The sequence below is a fragment of the Epinephelus moara genome, chromosome 17 (genome assembly GCF_006386435.1).
Source record: "Epinephelus moara isolate mb chromosome 17, YSFRI_EMoa_1.0, whole genome shotgun sequence".
Taxonomy (NCBI): domain Eukaryota; kingdom Metazoa; phylum Chordata; class Actinopteri; order Perciformes; family Serranidae; genus Epinephelus; species Epinephelus moara.
Window position 1 is genome coordinate 23,521,474 of NC_065522.1, and position 27,507 is coordinate 23,548,980.

At 41.0% G+C, this 27,507-nt stretch overlaps 1 protein-coding gene across 1 annotated transcript; it reads right to left on the reverse strand.

The window, feature by feature from the left end:
• Window positions 1–1,605: 1,605 nt before the first annotated feature.
• On the reverse strand, window positions 1,606–26,077 carry mmp14a (matrix metallopeptidase 14a (membrane-inserted)). The gene is made up of 10 exons (XM_050066589.1): window positions 25,623–26,077; window positions 11,797–11,945; window positions 11,521–11,643; window positions 10,504–10,811; window positions 10,257–10,418; window positions 8,794–8,933; window positions 8,511–8,649; window positions 8,187–8,337; window positions 6,103–6,218; window positions 1,606–4,749 (listed from the first exon to the last, which is right to left on the reverse strand). The coding sequence occupies exons 1-10, from the start codon at window positions 25,704–25,706 to the stop codon at window positions 4,430–4,432; spliced, it is 1,692 nt and encodes a 563-aa protein (XP_049922546.1). The 5' UTR covers window positions 25,707–26,077; the 3' UTR covers window positions 1,606–4,429.
• Window positions 26,078–27,507: the final 1,430 nt, after the last annotated feature.

Genomic DNA, 27,507 nt, shown 5'->3' on the forward strand with positions numbered 1-27,507 from the left:
CTGGAAGTCAGATGCCGAATACAGCCGTTGGGTTCCGAGAATGTAATACTTGTACCATTGAAAATGTAATATATATTAATTGTATAAAATTATATATTAGAGAGAGAGAGATGTATTAGATTTACAACTAGAATTACTGCCTGGCATTGAATAATGGTAAAAAAGGTGTTTTTGCCTAAAATGATGATGTCATAGTGACCTTGACCTTTTGGATATAAAATGTCATCACCTCATCATTTTATCCTGTCAGACATTTGTGTGAAGTTTTGTCATAATTACCATATGAATTCCTGAGTTTTGAAAAAAACATGTTTTGTCCGATCACAGTGACCTTTGGCCAGCAAAATTGTCTCATTTCATTGTTGAGTCCAAGTGGACGTTTGTGCCAAATTTGAGGAAGTTCCCTCAAGGCCTTCTTGAGAATGGGACGGATTGATGGACACTGTTGTTGGTGACGGCTGTTGTTTGTGCAGAGGTATAAAGATCCTGAATGCTTTATAAAATGTTTCACTTCTTTGCTAAAAAGGTTTGTTGTATGTTGTTGCGTCTTCGTCTGTAATTTTTGATCTGCACGTTTTGCATATAACAGTTTTTTGTTGACCACCTGTAAGGTTTGTAAGCAAACAAATTATCTTTGACTGCATTTTTCCAACAGGCGCTCCGTAGCATAACTGCAGTTCTTCAGTGTTTTCTCCTGCATCTTGACTGGTGCTGTCTGATTGGTTCAAGCAAAGTGGGTGTGGTGAACTAGGTGTCGACTTGATTGGAATGAATAGCATTAACGTTAGTTGATTCAGGAAATAAAGGGAAGTGAATTGATTCGTGGCTCACTTTTTAAATACCTTACTTTTAAATCTTTTGGGTTGGGGAAAGGTATCAAGTATTTTCAAGTCAAAAGGCTCAAGTCCAAGTGAAGTCATGAGCCATTGATGTTAAAGTTGAGGTCGAGTTGCAAGTCCTTTTTTTTGTTTTTGTCAAGTCGAGTCTTAAATCATGAAATTTTGACTTGAGTCTGCACCTCTGCAAAAATGGTATAACTGTATTTCTGGATACTATCAAGGTAGTACACTATGAAGATTACAACATAGTATATACATAATAGATTTAGCATGTAGCACTGATTAGGGACACTGTCTTGATAAAAACCACTCAAGCAGACTGTTTGCCGAAATGGAGGCCTGAATTTATGAAATCATTATGAAACAAGACTAAAAGCAAAACACTTCTATCTCCAAAACATCAACTTTTCCACAACGAATTTAACAGACGTTTCCAGTTTGGTCACGGTGTATTTCCTGAGTTTGACAGTGAGGTTTTAAGAGGCATTCAAAGCACGAAGGATGGTGATTCACTTAATTCTTCCTCAGCTGGTATGAAGCAAGTTAACAAAACTTAAGTTGCATTTGCATTCTTTTTTCATTATATCATAAAAAATGAGTTAATTAAACAGGATTTCATTCAGAATAGTTTTATGAAGGACTCAGGGTTGCATTTAACATTGTGCTTTTCTGTCTGTGTCCATGTGTGTGTGTGTGTGTGTGTGTGTCCAGTTACTGGTGAGGTGAATATGAAAACATGGAAGAAATGTATTCCAAGATTGTAGAAAATAGTTTAATTTCACTTTATCTAATGAAATACAAAAGTGAAAACAGGCAGGAAAAAAAAAATCTCATTCCATTTTATTGATATGATCATCATTATAAATATCATTACCATTATCATTGTTATTAATTAAATGAATTCACCTTCAATTTTGATTTGTGTAAGAAAAAAAAAAAAAAAAAAATCAATGAGCACCATCAAAGTTCATAAATAGCATCGCTTGTTATTCTGTGCCAACATTTCTGTAATTTCGGGCGTTTCAGAGTAAAAAAATGAAACTCCCTGAAGTCACATTAACTCCCCTGATCTGATCTAATTCATCACATGCTGCTGAGTGTAAACTGGGATTCATTTCCATCATTGTCACGTTATGCCTCTGTCCAGCAGGACTCCAAATGACAATGTACAAAAGACAAAAAAAAAAAAAAAGTCATAACTTTACCAGGAGAACAATAATAACAATAACCATACTTATAATAACAACAATTTCCCATAAAAACGATAATAATTAAATTGCACCATATTGCTGGAAACTGTACCGCTTACGTTTGGACAAGCAGCTCTGCTCCTATTCGACAACAAATGTACTGGAATGTTTGAAAACTGTCATCCGTGAGTCACGTTTTAAGAAGAATTTTTCCCGTCTGACTGCTTGCACTGAGAGAAGAGTTTTGCCTGTGAATCAAGTTGCAGTTAAAACATTAAAAAGGATTTTTGTACCATCTTTGCTTTTAGTTGCCTTGTCAAGGCTACAGCTCAACCATCAAAAGAAAATCCCCCCAGCAGCCTCATTAAAGTCTGACTTTTGTGGACTTAATCCTGGATAAACAAATACTAATCATAAACCCCATCTGTGTCTGCATAAATCAATACTAACACTGTGCATTAGGGACGTGCTGTACTCAGCTCCATCAAACATGAGGCAGGTGATCGTAACTAAAACTAAAAATGGTCGTCTTTAGCGTTAAGCAGATGGAAGAGAATCCTCGTTGTAGTGCATTGTACGTTTCTGCAAACCACAGATATGTGACATTCGTACATTATGTCTTAACATCGAACCTGTGGTTAACATGCCGTTATGTTGAGGCACAAAAACCAAAAGATCATGTTTTGGCTTAAAATACCCAGTGTTGGGGGCACAATTACAGCTGGAAATGCCCAGATGTCTTAAAACACCCAAAAAACAACCGCTTTTGTTCTTTATTGGTCTCCAAAAGTGGTCTACAGCTTGGCAGCCGTCCCGCCTTGGTGACACGCCATCCACCATCCCCTCCACCTCCTGATGAGAAAGTCAGCTCATATTCATGTAATAATAACTATGTCACTTTGGGGATGTGATTCATGTGAGATGTACAATCCATGGTTTGCAGAAATGTACAATGCCAACATTTTCTTATGGCGACTGGGCTAGGGCTAGGTATCATTAAAAATGTTCTTAACTAGTAAGGATATGATGTTTTTTTCTGAACCTTACTTTGAGTAATATGAGATTTTTTTCCACTAACGAGACGCCAAAGTTCTCAAACATCGACAGCAACAGTACAAGAATTTGCCTTTACAAAACAGTAAAAAATTTGGCAAAATTTTGTCTTAAATCTGGAACTACTTGATTATAGAAAAAGGAAATGAATCTTACGAAAAATTATCACGTATATGAGGTCAGACGTTCAGTACCAACTTGACAGTTTTTGATACTATGTGCAATAGACACATTTCAGGCAGTATGTCTTAGATTTAGATTTTGCCTTTACATTTTTAAAGGGTGCCTGAGACCTAACCTGGCTGTCACTGGATGTCAATATGATGCCAGAAAGACGTTGGACTCTTACGTCAGTTACGTCGATAAATTTTGGTTGCATTGAAAATTAGGTTGATGATTTCTTAAATGTCGTCAAGATGATGGCACAAGACGTTTAGAAGACATTGGATTTTGGTCACTTTACAACAACTTTTCATCTGTCATCAGTATTCTACGTCAAATTGACACTGGCATTAGACATTGTTCTGACGTGGAATATTGGTCGCCCAATGTCACAACCTAAATTCAACCAACTGGCCAGTTGGGAAGATTTTTAGTGCAACCGTCTGCTTCACTGTAATTTTTCTGTACATGATTAGAATAAAGGAACTTGAACTAATGATGTAAAAGGTTCGATACCCAGCCCTTCTTAGTGGTGGAGAAAAAAAATCCAACAAATACAGGAAATACTGCATAGCCGAAAAATCAAAACTTTGCCAAAACAAAGGATTCAAGAGCAAAAATGTCATGAATTTCAAAGTAAAACTCCCCCAAAAACCCCAAAGCTCTCAACAGAGATGATGAATTTCTGAGTAAAAGCCAAAGTGAAACACAGATGTCAAACTTATGAATGAATCAGACAGCAGTTCAGCTGGAGTCGTCCAGTTAAAGGAGAGGAAGGAAGGAGGGATGTTTGTTTCTTATACCTGGGATGTGAGAGAGGAGAGGCGGGAGGGAAGTCGTTGATGAGTCTCTTTGTAATTTTCCCTTCTCTACGTGAGACTTTGGGTATGTTGTAAATCTCTGAACACAGAACAGTACATGTAAATAGTTAACATACAAATACACATTTTCCTGATTTCAGTTTCTAGGGCCTTTTTTCTCTTTTTCGTGGCACATACAAACCACCCAATATTTAACGCATCGTCCCCCTCCTACCCCCCGTATCTTCTGTCTTTTCTCCAGTTGCTCTCTCCTCCACTTCCACATCTTCCTCCGCTCGGTTTCCATCTTCTCCCGGCCCTCGTTCTCTCCTCCTCTCTTTCTGTCCCTCTGTGGCAGTCTGTCAATCACGCCGTCGCTCTGCCTCTACACCTTGTCCAGGAGGGATCTCTGGCAGTAGAGGAGGCGTCGAGGCGTGCCGTACTTCCTGAAGAACAAAAGCGCTCCCAGAGTGACCACAACCAGCACCAGCAGGAGGAGAGGGATCACCACGGCTGCCGGCCCGGCCCCGCTCTGTGATTCGTCCACCTCGATGATGATCACCTCTTCTTCCCGACCCTTCTTGGGCTCATCGCTTTCGCAGCCCATCCAGTCACTGAGCACAGACTTGGGGTAGCCGGACTCCACCTTCATGTACTGGTTGTTGAACTTCCAGTACTTGTTGGCTTTGTAGAAGTAAGTGTAAGCTGAGGAAAGAGGAGAGAAAGAGTTTTTCAGGTTTTGAGGGTTACTTTGGGCTAATCACCTGTCCTTAGCTTTGCTGCTAATTTGTTTTGAAGTAAACTCACAGATCATCTGCATAAAAAATTGGCACCTAAGGACTGGACAAAGGGAGACAGAGATCCACCTGGGTACATGAGACCCTCAGAAAGAGGAGATATCACATGGAGTGCCACCAGCTGGTCCAGGAGCTTCACCTGGGTGATTGTTGGTTCAAGGCTTACTTTAGGAGGAGTCAAGGATAGTTTGAAAATCTGCTGTCAGTCGTCAGGCTGAATTATGAGCCTGGTCTTACTCCTGAGTCATCGAAATCCGGCGCTTGGGCAGTGACTTGTGGCGTCAGACACTGATTAAAGAAGACGTCCGTCAATGACGGCATGATACACAGCCGGTCGCTGTTATAGTTTAATGGTGCTTGGTGGTGTCAGGGGGAAACACAGTGGGACAGGAACAAAAGTTAAGGCGGTGAAAGTCTGAGAAGGGCGGGTGGGAGTGGTGATGGATTGGTCCAACCAACACCAACTTTCTTACTTGTATCTGGACGTGGAAAGTCCATGACCAAACGTCAATATGTGACAAGGTCAGAGTGAGAAAGTGTTGGAATTACAGTTACATTAAGATATTAAGATATTAGAAAGTAGCTGAGGCTAGAATTTGTTGTTGTTCAGATAACGTTGAAAATGAGCGAACATTAGCGCAAACAAACCATGCCTACCACTTCTTCACCACCACAGAACGCCTGTCTCTAAATTCATCCGATTGGACAATGTGAAAAAACACCAATGAGTTGAGTTTTTCATCTCAAGGTGTTAAGGGCCCTTCTGCAGAATTGCGAGGCCCATATCGCAAAAAGTCAAGGTGCTCAACAGCGCAAGCAACAGCAGCGAACAAAACCCTTCACTTTTATTAAAACAATTACAAAACGCTCTGTCTGATTGGGGCCTTCTTCATTATATTCACATTACTGCCCCAAATCTTCTCAGTTAACTGATTGAATGTTTGGTTTACAAATTGTCAAAAAATGCCCAACATAATTTCCTAAAGCCCAAAGCGACATCTTAAAAATGTTTGTTTTGCCTGACCAAGGACTGGTCAGACAAAGTTCAAACCTCAAATACATTCAGTTTATCATTACGTAAGATAAATAACAGCAACTAATGTTAACATTTAAGAAGCTGTAACTAAGAAATGTTTGACTTCTTTCCTTGATCATGACTGACTGATTGTCAGAGAAGTTGCCAAGTAATTTTCTCCCCATTGACTGTTTATCATTTCATCCGTAACTGTCTTGGAATAAAGACTTGGGGTCTAACACTTACATCCATCTTCACTCATGATGGTAGCTTTGATGTTGTCTGGTGCACCGCTCCACATGCTGATGGGCTTTGGATAGCCATTGTCCACGGTGTGAGTCTGCTCGTTGAAACGGTAGTACCTGCAAATGACACCAAGACACACAACTATTAAAGCTCTACAATACACAAAAATATCTTCTAAAAGAACATTTTTGGGTGATTCATTTGTACAACAGAGGCTGCAGGGGAACACAATGGTTGATATCTTCAGTGTTGTTTTTGGGAATGTGAGGGTTTTCTACAGTTACACAAAATTACACATGGTAGTATTTAGGCTGATTCTGACATTTTTAAATTTAGAGAAAAAGAAATACAAATCAAGGGCTTTACTATTTGCCTTCTTTTTCAGATATGTAGTTGTATGCTGGACCAGAATTAAAGACAAGAAGAAAAAATGAAGAAAAAAATGTGAGTCAGAGAACTGAAGTTTGGGGTGCTTTCTTCGTAACAAGTTAAGATAAGATAGCATATCAAAAGTACAAGTGCTAACAGGTTACTACATATGTACCATAAGCATGAGTCGTCTTTGTTGGGCGAAAGGGAAAGAGATTCAATCTCTGCATGAGTACTGCAGGAATGCCCCCATACTGTTTCATAGTATCAGTGTAAGAGGACAACAAAGAAGTACACTCAGTCATTGGTCCTTTGAAATGAGGACCAAATTACAGTGGCTGAACATGCTCCAGCGGTCCAAGATGAACATGCTGCAGCTTCAGAAACAATGCCAACTCAAGAACACATAATCCAAAATAAATACAACAAAGGAAACATGCTGCAAATAAAAAATGTAGAAGAAAGCCAAAACAAATTAACAGCAAACACACTGCAAATACAGAAACGATGCCAGTCAGAAACACATAAACCCTGAAAACAAATGCAACAGAAAGGCGCTTCAGTCGACACTACGGAAGTTCTCTGGGCCTTTAAGGGGATATGCAGCATTTTTCTGTTGCTTTTCTTTTTGGGGTTTGAGTTTGAATGGTTTCTGCACATTTTCGTTTGTTTTCAGAACATTTCTGTTGCAGTTTGTAGCTGAGTGTGAAGCGAGTGGGATGAGAGTCAGCACCTCCAAGTCTGAGGCCATGGTTCTCTGCCAGAGAATGGTGGATTCCTCCCTCCAGGTTGGGAGTGAGTTGCTGCCCCAGGCGGGGGAGTTCAAGTATCTCAGGGTCTTGTTCACAAGTGAGGGTGGAATGGAGTGTGAGATAGATCTGTGGTTTGGCGCAGCATCTGCAGTGATGCGGGCGCTGTGCCAGACCATTGCGGTGGAGAGGGTGCTGAGCAGGAAGGTGAAGCTTTCGATTTACTGGTCCATCTACGGCAACCCTCACCTATGGTCATGAGCTTTGGGTAATGACCTGAAAGAATGAGGTCGTGGATACAAGCAGCCAAAATGAGTTTCTTACGAAGGGTGCCATAGCGATAGGGTAAGGAGCTCAGACATCCGGAGAGAGGTCGGACTAGAGCCACTGCTCTGTTGCTTCAAAGGGGTCTGCCGAGGTGGTTTGGGGATCGGATCAGGATGCCTCCTAGGTACCTCCCGTTAGAGGTGATTCGGGACCGTCCCACTGGTAGGAGGCCCCGGGGCAGACCCAGAACATGCTGGAGGGAGTACATATCTTGTCTGGCCTGAGAATGCCTGGAGGAGCTGGAAAGCGTTACTGGGGAGAGGGATGTCTGGAATACTCTGCTTAGCCTGCTTCCCCTGCGACCTGGCTTCGGATAAGTGGTTGAAAATGGATTGATAGATGGACGTTTCTGTTGTTGTTTTTGTTTTTGATTTTCATATGTGTTTTTAAATCGGCAGAATTTCTGAAGCTGCAGCACGTTTCTTCGAATGGAAATGTTTTGGGCTTTTGTAGTGCATTTGCGCTTGTTGGCCACCGTATCAAATTGGAGGAATAACTTGTTTCACTTCTCTTCAGAGAAAATGCAAAAGGCTTGGAACGACATAGTAAAATCGATTTAACAGATCAGATTACACATATAACAAGATCACCATACTTTTAAGATGTGTGTGGTGAACCCTGAATAGAGGACAGACTCACTTAGTGCCTCTGAAGAAGTACGTCTGTCCTGTCGGTGTGTAGAAGAGAGCGGCATCAATCTTGTCTTTGGGTAGACCGGTGCCAATATCTTTCAGGCTCTTGGGGGAATCCTTGTCCATGGTAGACTCACTGAAAACCCAGTATCTATCACCTGGTAATGTGTGAAAGAAAAACAGGATGATGACCAAAAGGGAGTCAGAGAACAGAAACAGGAATGAAAGGAAACCAGTCATGAGAGTCAACACATGAAATTCATCACGGGCGCAGCTGCAGTGACTTAATCATCCTAAACCTGGTTCTAATATAAACTCAGACTGGACCTACCCTTGAAGAAGATGAATTTCCCATCATCCCTCTCATAGGCGGCATTGATGTTTGAGGGCAGGCCTTTCCAGAAGTGACTGATTGTCATTGGGTAACCTTGCAACACCTTGTTGTTACGCACACGCCAGAACCACTTGTCCTGCAAACACACGAACACACAGATTAGAATACAGAAGAATATATTCCAACATTTTTACTTAATGCATGTTAGTGGGACAAGATCTATAATTTTGTCTCTAAGAACATTTGAATGTTTGAGATAAAAAAAAAGGGTCACCTGTACCTTAAATACAAACTTTTCCCCTCTGAGGACAGCGATGGTGTCAAAGTGTCCTTCACAGATGTCTGGGCCAATGTCAGGGTAGGATGGCTTTGTGGGTCGAGGGCGAGGAGGGGGAGGAGGAGGAGCCCCAGACTTGGATCCTATAAGGAAAAGTTGTTTTGAGAAAGAGATTGTGAAATGGTTAATAATTTATTTCAACATACGTATGTACCAAAACTAGATCGGTCTATCACTTTGGTCCAGACTGAAATATCTCAACAACCACTACTTTGGTCATCTTCCTTTTGTGCTCATTTCTAGGTTCATACTTGTATTTTAGGTTTCTACTAGAACACGTTCACGTGCTTTAATGGTCAAAAAACACTTTATTTTTCTCATACTGTTTGTGCTGGACACCTGTAATCACCAGCTGTCTGAAACGCTCAGTCTCTTTAAGCACCCCCTCCCAAAAAAGCTGTTTCTGGCTCTTCTGTATCTCAATGTCCCTGCATTATCTTCGTAGCTGGGGAATGACAATATGAGAATAGCAGCACTCTCTGCCATGAAAATCACTAATAAAAGTTACAAATCACACCTGGACATGTTCCAGCAGGACATTAGCATGCAGCCACGTGTACGTTAGCAGTGTACTTGGGGCCGGGAAATGACTGTACTGCAGTATAATTGCATTTTCTACATCTTCTAGACCAAACTATTCACAACTGGACATGTTGCAAATGGAATATAATTTGAAATCATGGAGAAATTAACAACATCTGCTACTAAGATTACATGTTTCTCTGACGTTAGCATACATGTAGCAGTGTACTTGTAGCCGAGGAATGACTGTAACGGAGTATGGTGGCATTTTCTACAGTGAAAAATCACCAATAAAAGCTTCTCAATCAAAATCCTCACAACTGGACATGTTCCAGTCGGAATATGATCAGAAATCAAGGAGAAATTTACAACATTGGCAGCCAAGATGTCATTCCTGACGTTAGAATGTCGCTACTTGTAGCAGTGTTTGTCGTGAAAACACTTGTGGTAGCGTGCCTGGATCAGATGATCGCATAAAGAAATCCGTCAGCTTGTAGTTAAAGTAGAAAAAAAAGTTGGAAACTTGAAGTTTTTGCTCACAGGTATCACTTTAACATATATTTACCTTGTTAAACTTTGGTTACGTTTAACACAAACATCCGATGTTGTAACATATATGACAGAAATTAAGGAAGAGCATAATAGGCCCCTTCAAACCTGAGAAACATCAGTATGTTATCATTTAGTTCAAAGCTTTGCTGTGACTTTGGTCTGGTCCACAAGTTCATATTTATGTAATATTTCATCGCAGTGACAGTATGTGAATGTTCTGTGTAGTATTTATGCTCCTTGAGGAGAACAGTTGTGGGTTAAAGTTTGTATAAGAGGAACATCACAGCAAATAAATCCAATAAATTCCCAGTTCCTTTAGGAGAAGTCCCCACCATAGATTGCCTGAATGCCTCTGCGGTCGTCGTCTGGGAGCTGGAAGTTTTCTGTTTCAAACCACTGGTAGAAGGGGGCCATGATGGCGGAGGGGTCGTTGGAGTGCTCCAGACCCAGAGCATGACCCAGCTCGTGCACAGCCACCAGGAAGACATCATTACCTTCAGACAGAGAGATGAATATAATTTAGTTTGCTTTCATTTCTTCCAGGATCTACAAGTCACCATCCGCTCTTCTCTCTCTTACCCCCCTGGTCGGTGTTCCCGGTGGTCCAGGGCTCAGCGAGGTCAAAGTGAGTGTCTCCTCCGATGCCGTGTCCAGGGAAGTAAGCGTGAGCCAGGAAGCCGCCCTCGCCGTCAAACGGTGTGCTGTCGCCGTGGAAACCATCCGCGAACGAGAGCATGATATCCGCGAACTTGTCGGTCTTGCCTCTGATCTGGCTGTAGGGGATCTCTCTGAAGGTGAGCGGGATCACACTCTCCCACACTTGAAAGGCTTTTCGGATGGCGTCATACGTGGCTCGCTCTCCGATCTTTGGGGTGTAGTTCTGTATGCTGTTCGAGAGAACACAGAGACGGGTTGAGGGCTGACACAAAATTATACACCAGAGAAATAAGAAACCAAGTAAGCGTGTAAAACAAAACAAAAGTTTTTCTCATCCTTTTTGCATTTTTTGGATATTTTGTGGACAAAACATCACATCCTCTTACGCCGAAGGGGAAACAAAACATTAATTAGGTATGCTAAAGCGTCGCTGTGTGGCTTTCAGCACATCAAATAAACTTAAAAATCCAGAGTTAAAGGGTATTTTCCAACCTGGACTCTATTTTCACATGTTTTTATGTTTAAGTGACTAATGGGAACAACATTTTTTGAAAATTGGTTCAGTATTGAGCAAGAGCAGCAGCCAGACTGTGACGATAGCACTCAGGACATGTCTGCACCGTCAATGTACGTCCACTAGAAGTGCTTGTTTTTGCCACTGACGGACTCAGACTGTTACCTGAGTGTCTCACAACATTATCGTAAGGTTCCCTACAGAGATAGACCTTTTTGTTAAAGAGTAAGATCCTTTTTGTTTAACCAGAACTCTGATTTAGTTGAAATAAACCTTTAATTCACATAGATAAATATGAAAATATGCTGGCTCTATAAACAGTAAAATGACTTTTTATTTAAATAAATAATAAAATAATTATGAAGGTCATTAGTTGTGTATAATAAATCACATTCACAAAAGTATTGAATAGCATGAGTGTTTACCTGAAGGTGACCTCAGACTTGTCCCACTTCAGACCCTGCACAGCGTATCTCTTCCTCCTCAGGTTGGTTTTCAGCTCCGGGCCGAACTTATCTGGGACGCCACACCTCGGCCGGCTCATCGCCCTGGCAACAGCAAAATAAATTTCCAGTTCTTAACTATGTAAAACATTCACACTCCACTGAAGGACACATTTTCTTGTAAATAACAGCCTTGCTTTCTTAGAAACCAGGCAGCTATGTGAGATTAAAAAAAGTTTTCTGTCGATCAGGACTCACTCTATCGTGTTGGAGTCGATGGAGCCGGTGACAGTCAAACCGTAAAACCTCTGCATGGCTGATATCGCTGATTCGATGGACTTTGGTGAGCGGATGGCCTGGGCTCTGACGTCACCTGGAGGCAGGTAGCCATACTGCTGCAGCCAAGCCTGCAAGAGGGAGAAGATAATCAATGTCCATGTGTTCAAACATTGATTGAAACTTAGTTTGTGCGGACAATTATTTCATTATCTGTTAACTTTAATGTCATGACGATGATCACGTCGTCTTTACACCTTAAAAAAGTTCATCTTTGTCAATTTGAGTGTTTTAGCATGATAAACTCTACATGCTCTCAGTTGAGTCTTACATTTCTACTCAGGGAAACGCTTCTGTTAAACTTGTTTATCCCAAAATAAACCTTCTAGACCAACTCATCGATCATCAGTGTTGCCAGATGGGAAATGTCAAACACTTGTACCAGAGGCTTAAAATTATCCTGTTTTGAGGAAAATGATCATACAAGAACAAACAGGCATAAAGGTAAAGGTGTAATTTTATAAAACACATATTCAAATACGTTTTTGACACACCAACAAATCCACCCACATCATTTTTTAAAAGCAAGCTAATGCGTGTATGAGTCCATCAGTTTGTAATAACCTACTATTACAAAACTGAATTACAACACAGCATGACTAGAAGTCTGTTAACATTCTGCATCAAAACAATTAAGGCCATAAGCTAAGCTAATTAAATAAATAAATAACTGGGCTAAAACACAACAGCCGTGCTCATGAGTCATGTTCATCATACAACAAGCATGACTGGCTGGAAAAAGGTCATGTGAGATGAGATGTGTGAACACAGATGTCGGATATGTTGCGTTTCATGTCAGAAAATGAATTAAAACAAAACAGCACAGACTAAAATTAACTACTAATTGTTGCGTCACAAAATGGTCACATTATTGTACATTGTGGCACTTTTGGCATTATTAATTGTACTGCGCACAGAGAGCAAAATTGTCGCAAAAATACGAAAATGATTGCTACTACTAAGCGAAAGATATGTCAAAAGAATTACTAAATATATTCTATTAAATTGGGAATTGGGAGTTCGAGGATTTTACGACTACAAACGGTCCTTATGATATCATACAATAACGCACATACAACAGTTCATAGAATAGCCATCGAATTAGCTCCCGACGAATGACGTAGGAAGTGTAGGAAAGTCTTGTGTTGTTAAACCCATCCACCACCCAAACCGGCCTCATTACACAGACTTTCGGTCTTCACGCTACTTTTTTTTTACTACACATGATTGCAGCCTTCCAGATTCCCGAACAATTACTGGCTCATTATTATGTTATATGAATTGTGGTGCATTTTCTATTTCAATGGAATTCAATTTATTTGTTGCATGAAGTCATAAATATGATTCCAGTGAGATTTCTGTAGGTATAATGACGAATGACTTCCTGATGGCATACTATGGCATCCTGTATCATTACATTGTATTCTGTTTTAATTAAAAGAAACATGAGCATCTCAAACAGCGTCAACAATTGTATAACCTCATGATGAATACTAACATTATGAGATACTAAAGCTGAAAGTTGTAGAAAAATATCAAATACGTAGGATCTTATACATGAATGTTCTTTTAAAAAAGAGTTGATACACTTTTATAATATAACTTATGATTCTGAACCACCAAACTTGTAATGCTTTACTTATTTAATTTGACTTTTTTTTGATATTCATGGATTAACTGATAGATTTTATTAGTACAAAAAAAAGCTGGTGAGATAGCTGCCTTAAAAACACAATTGTAGTCTTTCTAATGTCAAGATTCAAGTGGCAAAATCCAAATCTTTGGACACTCAAACCCTAAAAACCAGGCAGTTATTATGAGTTTTGCAACACAGAAAAATCTGCTTGTTTCTGTTTTACTTTTTTTGTGAGTTTCTCAGTCAGCTCGAAGTCAAACGTGCCAGAAACAACACAAAAACCACCTGAAAACATCTTAGTCAACATAAAAGAAGGGATTGGCCTCTTGTATGAGCCTGTGTGTTTGTGCTTCCAGTCACCCTTCAGAGCTTGTTTGGACCTGCTTCAGCTCAGATGCATCACACACAGATTGCATCGTGAATAAGGGAGACAAAGTGTGTGTGTTTGGGGTTTTTGTACGACTTGTTAAGCTCTCTCCTCTGCAGCAGCCAACACACATTGAAGTAACTCAGCATGTTAAATTTACTGTCGTTCCGTCACATGACTGTGACATTATCCCGTTTATGAACTCTTAAAACCCAACACCAAATCCTCGCATGCCCCCTTTGATTTATGCTGAACTCGTTAGGGGGAACTTTGTTGTGGGGTCATAAGCAGGACGAAAGAGGAACCGAAAGCCAAATAAAACACACAATCTAAAAGCACTGATGTCATTTCAGTCACGATGACCCAGAAGTCTGTCTAGACTATCGCAGCCAAAGACAACTGGCGGTCATAACGCTGGAAAAAGCAACATTTTCAGCAACATTTGGGCTCCTCAAAGCTTGAGTTTAAGATCTCCCTGCCACTGTCTACGTCTGTCCTCCTCCTCTCTCTGTCTGCCTTCATGTCAACCAAAACCACCACTGTTTATCTTTACACATGAAAGGACAGCCTATTCTTTCCACCGCCTGCTGCTGGTGGTCTAAGACTTAAAAGAATAGTTCAAGAATGTTGGGAATAGTCACTTTCTTGCCAAGAGTCAGATGTGAAGAGTCCACTGTTAAATGTGAAGCTGGAACTAGGACGTGGTTAGCTTAGCATAACGACTGGAAATGGGGGTGAAAAAGCTAGCCATGCTTTGTCTGAAGATAAAAAAAATCTGCTAATAGCAATTAACAATAAATGCTAAGATGCTGTATAAGTAGAGAAGAGTCATTTAGTCAATGAACTTAGTAAAATCCATTACACAACAACATCTTGTGGAGTTTGCTAAAATAAGCTAACATTAGCCAGCATAAGCTAACAGACCAAGTAATGCAGCTGTAAAAAATCCTGAGTTTAAGTGTGTGTTTCATTGGTCAAAAATTTCTTATTTCCATTCTTTAGAGAACGCATGTGTTATTTCTTCAAAATTCACTCAGTCTTGCTTTAAATCTCACTAATTAACATTTGCTAGGCTAACTTAGGTTGTGGGCTACGTTAGCTTAGGTTGTGGGCTACGATAGCTTAGGCTGTATATTTAAAGGAGCTCTAATAATTACAGCATATCCATGATTCAAAGTCTGGGGTGGGGTAGTCTACAAAGGTTCTAAACATGGAGGTGGCTGAGGTGGCAGCCAGCTAACGGTGCTAACTCAGTAAACAGTGCTAACAACAGCAACACTGCTGACGGAGCTAACATTGTTAACTTTGGGGGGAGGCGGAGGGTGGGTGTTAGGCTTGGGTGGTATCACAGTATTATGGTTTACTAGGGTATTTAGAAATCCTGTCGGTATGATTTTCAGTGCCGTCAAAGATACAGACGCTAATCCTTCTTTTAAAGTCATATGGAGAAGCTGTATTGAGGATTTACTGTATGTAGTGCACATTATGCACCACCAGAGGTCAGTCTCTAGTAAGTGGAGCAGGAAGCTGAGCTGAGAAGGACTGCTGATGGTGGGGATAACGTTACAGGGCTGTAAACAGCTGGCCGGTAACGATGGAGAGTGACAGCAGGGAAAACCGCACATTTTCAAATTTAACTTGGTAACTAGCACTGTACACGGATGCCGTCGTATACCATATACCCGGTGACATGCCAGGAAGGTATTGAGGTATTGAAGCTGTCCCACCACTATGGGTCGGGGCAGTGTTATCAGCGTTAACGGCCATCTAGGTACATAGGCGATTAGCTAGCCGAGGTCGGAGCCAGGACTAATGTCACATCTGAGTTGACCACATTACAGTACCACAAGTTGGAAAACCAAGATATTGTTAACCACACCAGTTCTGACAAAGTTAGCCATACTTAGCAATACCAGTTGATAATAACGTGTTACGCTGTGTTGTGCTCATTGTCACTGTGGCAACACATCCACAGATAGAAGTTGAACAGTACTGTGTCTACAACTCTTTTAATGAGGCAAAAATAAGACAGAAGTGCAAATTAACAGGATATTAAAGCTTTATGTTGATGTGCGAAGCAGCCATGTTGGATTTTGAGGTTGGGGTCTGTGAGGTTCCTCCGATTTTCTGAGTCGGAAAACTGTCTTTAGGGGACGTTCAAGTTGAAATTTCCAGTTGGGAACTCAGAAACTGTCAGAAATGGAACGCACCAACCCACAGAGGGACTCATAAGCACTAGCATGCACTCGCCACCGGACTGTCTACCACAACAAAGGACAGAGAAGCTCGGATTGCAACACACACAAAGGGAGTGTGACTTCATTCTCTGCACAGGACACCATTACTTGCTATATCTTTACATAGCATTAGTAGTTTGCTGCTGTATTAATGTTCTAAATTTACAGCTACAGCTCCTTTAAGAGACAAACATGAGTGGTATCAATCTTCTCATCTCCTGGTTCCCTTTGTTGGAGTTGCAGAAGATTAAATATATCTTGAACTGTGTGTTTCCACTTATGTATCTGCACACAGAGTTAACACACGTCTTCATCTCCACCACAGATTAAATTGATGGAATTACCCCGAATTCCTTCGTTAGCGTCATCTTAACCTCAGATATCTTTCTTATTCCACCATTAGTGCTGTTTTTCTCTTCAAGTCTTCCTCCATCGAGTGAAGGGAAACGCAGAGGGGGAGGGATGGAAATGGAGCAACTGCATGGGCCGGACTACCTGGCCGTATACCGGCTAGGCACACACAGCTACTGTTAGTCATGTGGTGAGCAAAGAGGCCAGAGAACAAGGCTCACTTATGACGACCTGCAGAGAGGCAACATCTCCCCCTTCCCCCCATCTCTGCATCGTCCCCCTAACAATTTCTTTAAGATTTCTCAGGATTATTTAAGCGTATAGTTAATCTAATTTATCCCCTGACTCTCTCTTGAGTCAATCTGCCTGCAACACCAACCAAATTTACTTTCTCCGCCTCTACACTGACTGCTGCTAGTGTGTCCTGTGGCTCCAGTGTGGTGACGCGTCTGCTTCTATAAAAACACTCCCCTGAAAAGTCTCCCCCCCACACCGTCAAGACCTCCACTTCTCTCCCTCTAGTCCCAAACTAACTCCACACACCACCAGCGCCACCACCTCCGGTTAAGACGCCAGGTATCCCAGCATGCACCCCTCCTCCCTGGAACTCCCAGCAGCCACCATCAAAGCGTCTATTTATTGAGACTTGTACATGGCTGGTATTGTTGGCCTCGGGGGTAGCTAGGTAGCTCGCTACACGACCATGTGTGGTCAAAGGGCTGGCTGCTGGTTTGGTAAATACACCGCTGAGTGTGTGCAGTGTGTGTGTGCAGTGACGTGAGGTCTAAATGTATAATGCACAGACACTGAAACACAACCAGCGTGATGTAAAGCTGGTGGAAGAGGTTGTTTCGGTGGGGCTGTGATGTATACATGGAGTCTGTGACCCTACTGTGACCTGACTATCTTAGGTATCACTGAATCAATTAATTCATAGAACATAAAGTCATTTTTAAAGCAAATTAAGCCAAACATTTAATGGTTCCTGCCACTTAAATGTGAGGATATGCTGCTTTTTGTTGTCCTCCATTCTACTAAACTGTATATCTTCATCTTTTTGGACTGTTGGCTAGACAAAATAGACAATCTGAATATGTCGCCTTGGGCTCTGGGGAAATTGTGATGGGCATTTTAAGGCAATTTTCTGTTATTCTAAAATCTGTATTCGTATGAATAATCAAACTGATTGAAGACACTTTAAATATCTAATAACTCAGGCAGGTAAAGTATGTGCCTCCAAAGCACCACTGCATATGGCTGCCTGCAATTATCGTCTTCTCAAGATCAGAACAGCAAAATCAAATTCTTGTGACAAGTGAATCTTAAAAGCATACTTCAAGGAGGCCCTGGTGCAACAATAAGCTGCTGGGCCCTCATTAACCCTCCATTCCTCTCATACTGGGTGGCTATGGCTCAGAGGTAGTCAGTTTATCCGCTAACTGGAAGATCTGTGGTTCAATACCCAGCTACTTCAGTCTGCACATCGAAGTATCAGAACCCTAAATTGATCCAGATGGCTGTTCCATTGGTGTGTGAGAGCGTTCTACAGGCACTCTGGACTATTGGCTATGGAGGCCCATTTTTGCAAGTGTGATGAAAAAAACAGAAGACTCCGTGAGAAATTTCCTTGAAATATTGACTTAGTATCTCTAATATTGATTTAGAATCTTAAAATACCGACCTCGTATCCCTAAATATTGACTTAGTATCTCAAAATAACGACTTAACATCCCTATGTATTGGCTTAGAGTCAAAATAATGACTTAACATCCCTATGTATTGGCTTAGAGTCAAAATAATGACTTAGCATCCCTAATACTGACTTAGTACCTCAAAAACATGACTTAGTATCCCTTAATATTGACTTAGTATCTCAAAATTATGACTTGACATCCCTATGTAATGGGTTAGTGTCAATGTAATGACTTAGCATCTCTAAATATTGACTTAGTACCTCAAAGCATGACTTAGTATCCCTTGATATTGACTTAGTATCTCAAAATAACTTAACATCCCTATGTATTGGCTTAGTGTCAAAATAATGACTTAACATCGCTATGTATTGGCTTGGTGTCAAAGTAACGACTTAGCATTCCTAATATTGACTTAGTACCTCAAAAACAGGACTTGGTATCCCTTAATATTGACTTAGTATCTCAAAATTATGACTTAACATCCCTATGTATTGGCTTAGTGTCAATAGTATCTTAGCATCTCTAAGTAATGACTAACTGTCTCAAATTAATGACTTAGTGTCTCAAAATAGTGATGTAGTATCCCCTAACATTGAGTTTGCATTGACAAAATTGAACTAATGAAGATTTTAAAAGTAGATTTTAACGCAGACATCCTCCTTAGGCTACAGCTTTAAGTTAAGGTATCAAGTCAGTTGATTTAATGCTGGACACAAAGTGTAAGTTGTATTAGCACAACGCAGTTGATACACGGTCAACCTGCAGCTTTCAGGGCCCCTTTAAAGTTGCTCAATTGGTACATCACAACGCACGATCACTAAATCCAATCAGTATCAACAACTACAAAACGTAACCATGATGTCAAGCAGCATGCATATGATGTCTCAATGTCCAGCTGTCTCCCATCACAGGATATGCAAGTGCCATTTATTGTTACACTCTTACTCACATCCACATGACACTGTTTCCCGGATGCACCATAAAAAAATCCCACAATCCTACTTCCTACAAGACTTAAAAACAAATGAAATAAAACAAAAATCCCCCGTGCACTTATAGCTGCTGTGGTTAAAAACACAAGAATGATGACATTTTGTTAGGAAGTGAAACTGTGATTGTGTCTGAACATCTGTCATGTGGGTGTCTATATTCATGCAACAGATCCTAAAAGAAACTGTGAATTAAACTGAAATAAAGACGTGAGCTTCTGTATATTTAACTATTTAACCATGTAGTAGTGCAGTAATGTGTCTGTTTAACAATGCCAAAGGCCGTCTTTTTGTTTATGGCAATGCTGCCATGTGTCTAAACACTGTTTGTTTCAAGCTACCTCTATAAACCTCCACTGTTTTTAGTGGGAGTCTGTTTTTTCTAGCTCGAGAAATGAGCACTTAAACCAAAACTGAGGGAAAAAATGGACAGACAAGAGGGTGAAGGACAGGAGAAGATGATCTAAAGTGCAGAGTTACATTAGCGAAGGAGAGGTAAAGACATTAGAAGGAAGAACGGTAAAAGAAAAGTGGAGAGAGAGAAAGAGAGAGAGGTTGGGAGCATGGCTGAATTTAAATTTGAGGGACTGAGTCAGTTGTTCCTCTCGCTCGGTGCCAACGGAAAAAACTGAGAATTCTGCTCATGAGTGCCTGAATCTCACATTGCCTTCATTTCTTGGCGTCTCTGACCCAGCTAGCACTCACATCAGCACCGTGCAATATTATTTCTGCATTTACACTTCTGCTGGGTCAAACGGGTCAAATAAAAATCACTGGATCGTTTTATACTGTCTTAATGAAAACCCACTTAACTGATGCAGGCCAGCAGCAACTGGTACGCTAATTCATTTTATATGGTGGTAGATAAACACATATAGATCAAGGTTTACTGCAGCATAGGACACTGCTTGTATCCTAGTAGGTCCATACAGACAACTACTGGTGGAATGTATAAGTATGTTTACTAAAGTACTGCACTTAAGCAAAAATTTGAGGTATTTTTTCCTTCCCTTAGTATTTCCATCTTATCTTGCAAATGTTGTACTTGTCCTGAAATACATTTCACAGCTTGCATACCAAATAGCTCCACTCAGAGCAGGTACAACATTAAGATGATGAGCACCACTTTCTAATAAGGTAAGATCTTTTGGGGGGGAAGAAGTATTTAAGTGTTTAGATCCTTCACTTAAGTAAGTAGCAATATCGCAGTGAAAAAAATGCTTAAAGAACATTATTAGCAGCAAAATATACAAACACATCAAACACAAACGTCTGCAAATGGGCCATTTATTTATGAGAGATGCAAATTTTAAAAAAGGCTAGTAAGTAGACCTTGAGTTGACATTGTTTTTGTCAGCTATTTGAATTTTGTATGAAGGCGATAGGGCTGCTTGATTATGGAAAAATTCATAATCACAATTATTTTGGTCAAAATTGAAATCACGATTACGCAAACGATTATGTTTTGACTTTGAAAACATGCTGTATTTATTATTTATTTAACAGTGAACGAGGCTGGATGCTTATTCGTTGATGATGTATTTAAAAAAAAAAATACACAGGCCTAGTTGTGGCACTATGTGGCGCGCTAACATTGCTTAAAGGACCAGTCTGGGGTAAAATTGATCTGGGGTGTATTCCTGGATGATCCCGAGTTGAAACGTGCCTTGGGAAGCAAAATCATGCAAAACGGATGTAGGGCTTAGACAGCTTCAGCGCATACTAGCCGAATGGCTCAAACAGCTAACTCTAAGGGCATAGCGTGGAACCCCACTTAAAAGCTATCGTTTAACCCACTTCCAGTGCACAGAATTGCACCACACTTTGGTGGTCGACTGCGACGGGCCCTAACATCAAACCAAAAGCATTGAGAACTTCTGAGGTTATCAGAGAGTTTATTTAAAAAGATTGTTTCACGATCACCAGACGATTAATTGCGCAGCCTTAGAAGATCATCATGTAAATTTATTGATTGGCTACCAGGTCCAACAACAATAATTGTGCATAACAAGCAACAACTACTTTAAATACTCTCAGGGGGTGGTGGAAGAAGTATTCAGAGTCTTTACTCAAGTAAAAGTACTAATACCATACTGTGAAAATAATGCGCTACCAGTAAAAGTCCTGGTTTAAAAACCTTACTTAAGTAAAACTGTAAGAATTCTTCGTTAAAATGTCCTTAAAACTCCACAGTGTAGGATTTAGTAGCATCTAGCAGTGAGGTTATAGAACTGAAACGTCTACCGTGTACCAAGCGTCACTACAGTCGCCAACGTGAAAACATGAACAGCCTTATCAAGAGCCAGTGTTTGATTTGTCCCTTCTGAGCTGCTGTAGAAACAACATGGCGGACTCCGTAGAAGAAGACCCGCTCTGCACGTAGATATAAACGGCTCATTCTAAGGTAACGAAAGCACAACAACTGACTGCAATCTAATGAAAAACAGTTATGAATATAAGGCTACAAACCATTTCATGTGGTGAAAACAGTTTCCATGACAACTGAGCAAACTCCATGACCATGAGATGCGAGAAAAGGCTCCAGAAAAAGCCAGGCAGTAGACCTTGAGTTTACATAGTTTTTGTCAGCTATTTACACTCGTTATGAAGGTGATCATGTTAATTTACTTACAATAATTATTGTATATGTAACTATTAACAGTGGTTTTGAAATGTCTTATCTGTCTTATATCTTCCATGAGAGAGCATTTTTTTTATGCTCAGGATTTTTTAGTGTTGTTTTATCCTCTGCATGGAAAATTTGAGCACCTACCCTCCAGATAGTGATAGATTTGGAAAGGCCTGGTGTAACAGGCCGAAAACTGTTAAATGCTGATGATGACTCAATTGATGATTAGTTGCCCTTTTAACGACTGGGGGTTTTGGTGATGACATAGGCTTACTTTAGGTTTCCTGTTGACAGTAAAGTGTATTCATGTATTTTGTCATCTTTGTCATTCTTGAGTCCGTTTGCCTACGTCTCTGTAGGTAGCTCTGTGTTTTTCACCTGGCTGTAAGACATTTCCTCTCAGGGCGAATCGAGTTGACGTTAAAATGATGTAAAAAAAAAAAAACCCAATTATGATCGTACTTCAGTAAATGTACTTAGTTACTTTTGGCAGGTGGTTGTCAGGTCTTTAAGCTGAATTTGGTTCAGCACATCTGGCCTTCAAATTAAGTCAAAACCAACCAGCTGAGCACCTGAGACTAAAAATAGTGATGCATTATCTTCAAAACCTGCATCTCTGACATGACGTTGGAAACTCTCCCTCTCTGATGTCCTCTGTGTTAACAAGGTTGGCCATTGTCGTGGGTGTAGAGCAAAGATAAGCTCCCTTCCTCCCTTGAAGTCCATCAGTTTCTCATTAAGGCCGATTCCAGCTGATTATTTTGACATTTCTTAAGTGACAAACCTGCTGCCTGTCAGAGCGGCGTGCACCAGATCTGGAGCGAGGCCCCTTTTTCTTTTGATGCTACATCAACAGCCACTCCAGCCGAGATAAAGAGAACTGAACCCAGATGTGTTTTGACCGGATCTGCAACCCTCTGCTGGGATCACGAGACATGTGTCTCCAGATGGTGAGGGGAAATCTCCGGATTTTTTTTCGCCAGATATGGAGAGATCCTGCTTTAGACCCTGTTGTTTTCTTTGCTGCCCGCTTCCTGTGCTCGCTAAGCTTTTTATTCAAGTCAAAAAAGGTTAGACAAGGCAAAAGCGGTGAATGAAAACAGATGCCGGGAGGCCGCGAAGGTACTCGACTTCAGCAGAAGTCATTTTCAGAGAAAAAGGGAAGTCTTATTTTTCTATTGGTGGAGCTTCTCTTTTCACTCCGCGTGGATTAAGTGGGTTTACTTTGTCGGAGTGAAGTCAGAGAGGGATGTTCAGATGTTGAGCAACACTCATGAACCACAACATTCCTGTAAACTTTTTCTCTGTCTGAGCTCTTCTTTCTCAAACCCCCCTCAAAGTTGCTCCATCAGCTTTAATTAAACATTTGTGTCACTGGCTTGTTTTGTCTTTGTATCTCCTATCTTTCTCCACACACAGACACGTCTATCTTTTGATCACAGGGTTCATGTGCAGCTCTCAGGTGATGTCATCCTGACCCCATAATCAACTCTTATCCTCTTTCTGCATCAGGCCTGACTGTGTCTGACAGCACAGCACTGTGTGTCACATTAAATCCTACACTGTGGCTTATTATCATTTTAGCACCCAAGTAATATGTTTTACCAGTATAATACACAGCTGTAATGTTTTCTCATTTTGTTTACAGACATTCATCACTGTGTCGGTGTGTCCGCCACAGGAGGGCAGCCGTCTGTGGCGTCGTATAAACTGTCTGGCTCTCTGAGTTATCCACCATGTCTGGCTTGACTCACACGCCAGCAACTTGTGGTCAGTGACTAAGGTCCTCCTTCGCTCCTTCGTGCATCCTATTCCACCCAGAACTAGCACAAACTCTTGTATATTTTAGGCAGGTTGCCGCTAATGGACTTTTTGCTGTGTGAATCAATTTCCTGTGACAGCTGCCTGTTGGTGGTGCATCCTGTCTTCTACAGAGAAACACCTTGTATGTGCAGTTTTCTGACGGTATGACTGGATGTGACCAAGCATCACATCAAACACCCTTATGACCGCTGGAGCTAGAGCAAATGTAACATGGGCTGAGAGCCGGAGGCGCCCACGTTGCTCATACCCAATTATTTACAAAGCTGCATGCGACCTCATGACAAAATATGTTGTTCAGTTGAAGGCTGCACTTTAGTGTCTCCAGGCCGCAGTTTCACAGCCTGAGGCCTCCAGTCTGAAGCGCCTCATGTCCGGCTTGTCGTGAATGCAGACCAGCTTCCCTGCCTGTGTAGCCTACACAGGCAGATGTAAACCATTAACCCCCCTCCCCTGTACAGTACCACCACTACCCCCCTTTTTTTTCTCAGAACAAAGCAGCTCAGCTGAGGTTTCTGCCCCTGCATGGCTGGATCTCCCCCTCCTCCCTCACAAGCCACAAGAGTTAAGACTCATGACATTTTTTCTCTGGATGAAGTTTCATCTGTTGTTGCAGTTTCTGCTCAGACGGACAGCTCTGAGTGCAGAGCGATAACCATCAGGAGTGTTTGGGGAAGGCAGAATAAACATGGGAACATAAACAGTTCCTCCCTAACTGCTGGAAGATTAGAGACAACCTCCATTAGAAAGATACCACAGATATCAACTATACTTCCCTGTTGTGATACAAAGAGTGGTGCTCCCACATTTTGTTTTTCATAGGGGGGGCCAGATGGGGCTACTGAAAATCTTGGGGAGGCATATCAAAACCAAAAGCCATAACTGAATTTCAGGGATTCGGTTATGCTGTTGAGGCTATATGCGACTACAGGGATTGCATACCGATATACTTTAGTTTCTTATTACACTGTTAATATGACTAAATATCTAACTATACAACATTTTGAGTTCCTAATCAATACTGCTTTAATGTGTTATGTAGCTGTATGTACACACGTGACAATTAGTTGTTCTTCAAATAGGCTGGTAGACCTTTTCCTTTGAAGGACAAATATACCGCTTTAATTTACTGGACCAAGCTAGCACTAACGCCAATATGAAGTCAGAAAGATGTTGGATTCTTACGTTGGAGAGACGTAACATTTTGGTTGGAATGCAAATCGAGTTAATGAGATTTTGAATGTCGAACTATGTTAGCATGTCACATAGCTGGGTTTTGTTCTCCATACCTTCGAACTAAATGTCGTTATTATACATCAAGATGACGTTAGCATGAGACATTATGGAAGTCATTGGATTTTGGGGACTTCAAAGCACAACTTTAAGCCGATAAAATATAAGCATCATCAATCGGCATTAGCTGTTGTCCTGACATTGAATTTTGGTCACCCTATGTCACAACCTAAATACAATCGAATAGCAACATTTAATGACATTGCTAGTGGGCTATTTGGCCTTCTAAGGTTTAGAGGAGACTCATGGGTACCCATAGAACCCTCATCTTGAGGTGAGAGTTCAAGGGACCCCTTTAAAAATGGCCATGCCAGTTGTTCCCTCGCCAAAAATTAGCCTAATTTTCAAGCATTATGTAGCCACTTTCCGAAGAAGCTAGCATGACATAGTTGGTACCAATAGACTGCTGGGGTTGTCTAGTTTCTGAACGTACCACTATCATCTTGCTTGCTTAAAGGATGAGCGCCATAGCCCTTTAAAGACAATAGTATCGGCCTCAAATTATTTTTGCCAGGCAGTGGGGGGATCAGCAATGGGTGGCTGTGGCCCCCTTGGCCACCTCCTGGGGTCGCCACTGGATACAATAAGGTTTTGTAGAAAATTATAATTAGAAAACAACTAAAACAACATTTGAAAGTTAAGGAAACTGACAGATTCAAGTTGTTTACTCATAACATCTTGCATTTTCATTGTTTAAAGTAAATGAACAGTGATTTTTCCATTCGACTCACCTCTGCTTTCAGTACATTCGCAGTGACGGAGGTAAAACCAAAGCAGCAGAGACCACAGGCCAGGGTGAGGAGCTGGGGCAGCATTCTTCTATCTGCAAACTGCCCCGGAAAAAGAAAAGATCAAGAAACTAACGTTCTACAAAACCCCCGCCGTCCTGACTGCAAGCGACGAAAACAAAGTCGCTGCTCCGTTACGCTTTTAAAACGTGGCAGAAAACTTTTTCTCGCCTCAGCATGAACACTTGAACGCACCGGGCAGCCTTTGTGCACAAAGCGAGTCCTCTACAGTCAGAGCTGAGCTGAAAACACCAAGCAAAACCCTAAAAGCATCGGACAGCTGTGACAAATGCTCAGCTGGTGTTGACTAAAGCTTCATAGTTTGGGCTTCCTGTCCTCTGGTGGGGTTGTCTACAGCGTGTGGACGTGGTCACGAGAGAAAGAGAGAAAGGGAGAGAGATGGATTTTCCTCTGGGTCCTCCTCCAGATGTGCAGACGTCATTTTTTTTCACGGTTGACAAGGTTTATTAATGTGTGGATTAATGATACATAGACAAATATGACCAAGACAATCTAAAGGGATCCTACATCATTGTAAAGAAACATTGAGAAGATGTTTAACTCTGTGGTTTGATTTACTTTGACTCTTTTATATGTTAAAAGACAACATTTCTGTATTTAATAGGGAAACTAAGATATTTTAATGCTAAGTAAAATATCACAATTTAAAAAAACAGCTCCGTGTCAAGCAAGAGTTCTGCATCCAGAATATTTAACGTGCAATCCTGTTTAAAGGAGCAGTGTGTGGGGTTTAGTGCCATCTCGTGGTGAGGATTGCAGATTGCAACCAGCTGGTTACAAACCAGTGTTTGTCTGTTGCGGTTTGACAGATTGCAGACAGGCCTCAAGCCCAACACCTGATGGTGTGTGCTCGCCTTTTTCTCTGATAACTTAAGATCCAGATGTTCAGGAGATTTTTAGTGGGTAACTTTTTGGATAGTATTAAAGATGTTTCTACATTTTTCGTGATAAGTTTACAGGTTATCGTTTACATCCTGCGTTATTGACTTTTAATTGTCTTGCGGTCGCTGACATTTTAAGTACCGTTTCATCTCATATGATATGAAGCAGCCTACTCATTCATGGTTCTAATGATGTCGCTCGCAATGTACATCCCCGTCTCTTTCACATGAACGTGCTCGAGGCTGGATAGGAAAACCCAGAGTTGACTGAACTAGTTGATAACCAGCTTTGTAGTCATGGTTATCCAGACAGCAAATGTTAGGATTAGTCAAACCTGATAATGAAAAGATATCCTGAGTAAGTTGAACTGGCTTTGTAGTACAGGCCTCAGGTAATTTAAACCAGTGACAACATGAAATAAAACAGTTTTTACATTGAAAAAAATCAATGTTTTGGCCATGGCCTTTTTTCACTTCATTTAATGTATGTTTCATCTTATAGTTACTTTATGGATTATATTAAACAAGCCTCCAGAGCTGTATGAGAAGTAAATTAGCTCAACCTTGACCAAGATTAAACGCTACACACTCATGCATCAGTAATATGGCAATATAACCCTTCCAAACAGGACCTCCCATAAGAGGGAGAAAGGGAGAAGCTTTCAGGGGCCCAGCTACTAGGGGGGCCATGAAGGCCAGCAAAACCCATGTTTATTCTCAATATGAGCACTGATAACCACATTTTATTTTTGACCTGTTTTATATCATGAAAAGGTCTATGGTTGACCCTTAAATGGGATCAAGTGCAAGAATTTGCTTACTGACTACCAATAGTTACTGGTACCAACCATGTTAATATATCACGTCACAAAGGGAGCCGAATAAAGCTCCAAAGTTATACACAACATTTTGACAAGGGAAAAAGT

What these genes read in the sequence shown, in the direction of transcription:
- mmp14a (XM_050066589.1), bottom strand. Translation starts at nt 25,706, where the DNA reads ATGCTGCCCCAGCTCCTCACCCTGGCCTGTGGTCTCTGCTGCTTTGGT. An exon ending in CGGGAACACCGACCAGGGGG is followed by an intron (nt 10,419 to 10,503) that starts GTAAGAGAGAGA and finishes CTCTGTCTGAAG; the next exon opens with GTAATGATGTCTTCCTGGTG. An exon ending in CATCATGAGTGAAGATGGAT is followed by an intron (nt 4,750 to 6,102) that starts GTAAGTGTTAGA and finishes CTCTTTCCTCAG; the next exon opens with CTTACACTTACTTCTACAAA.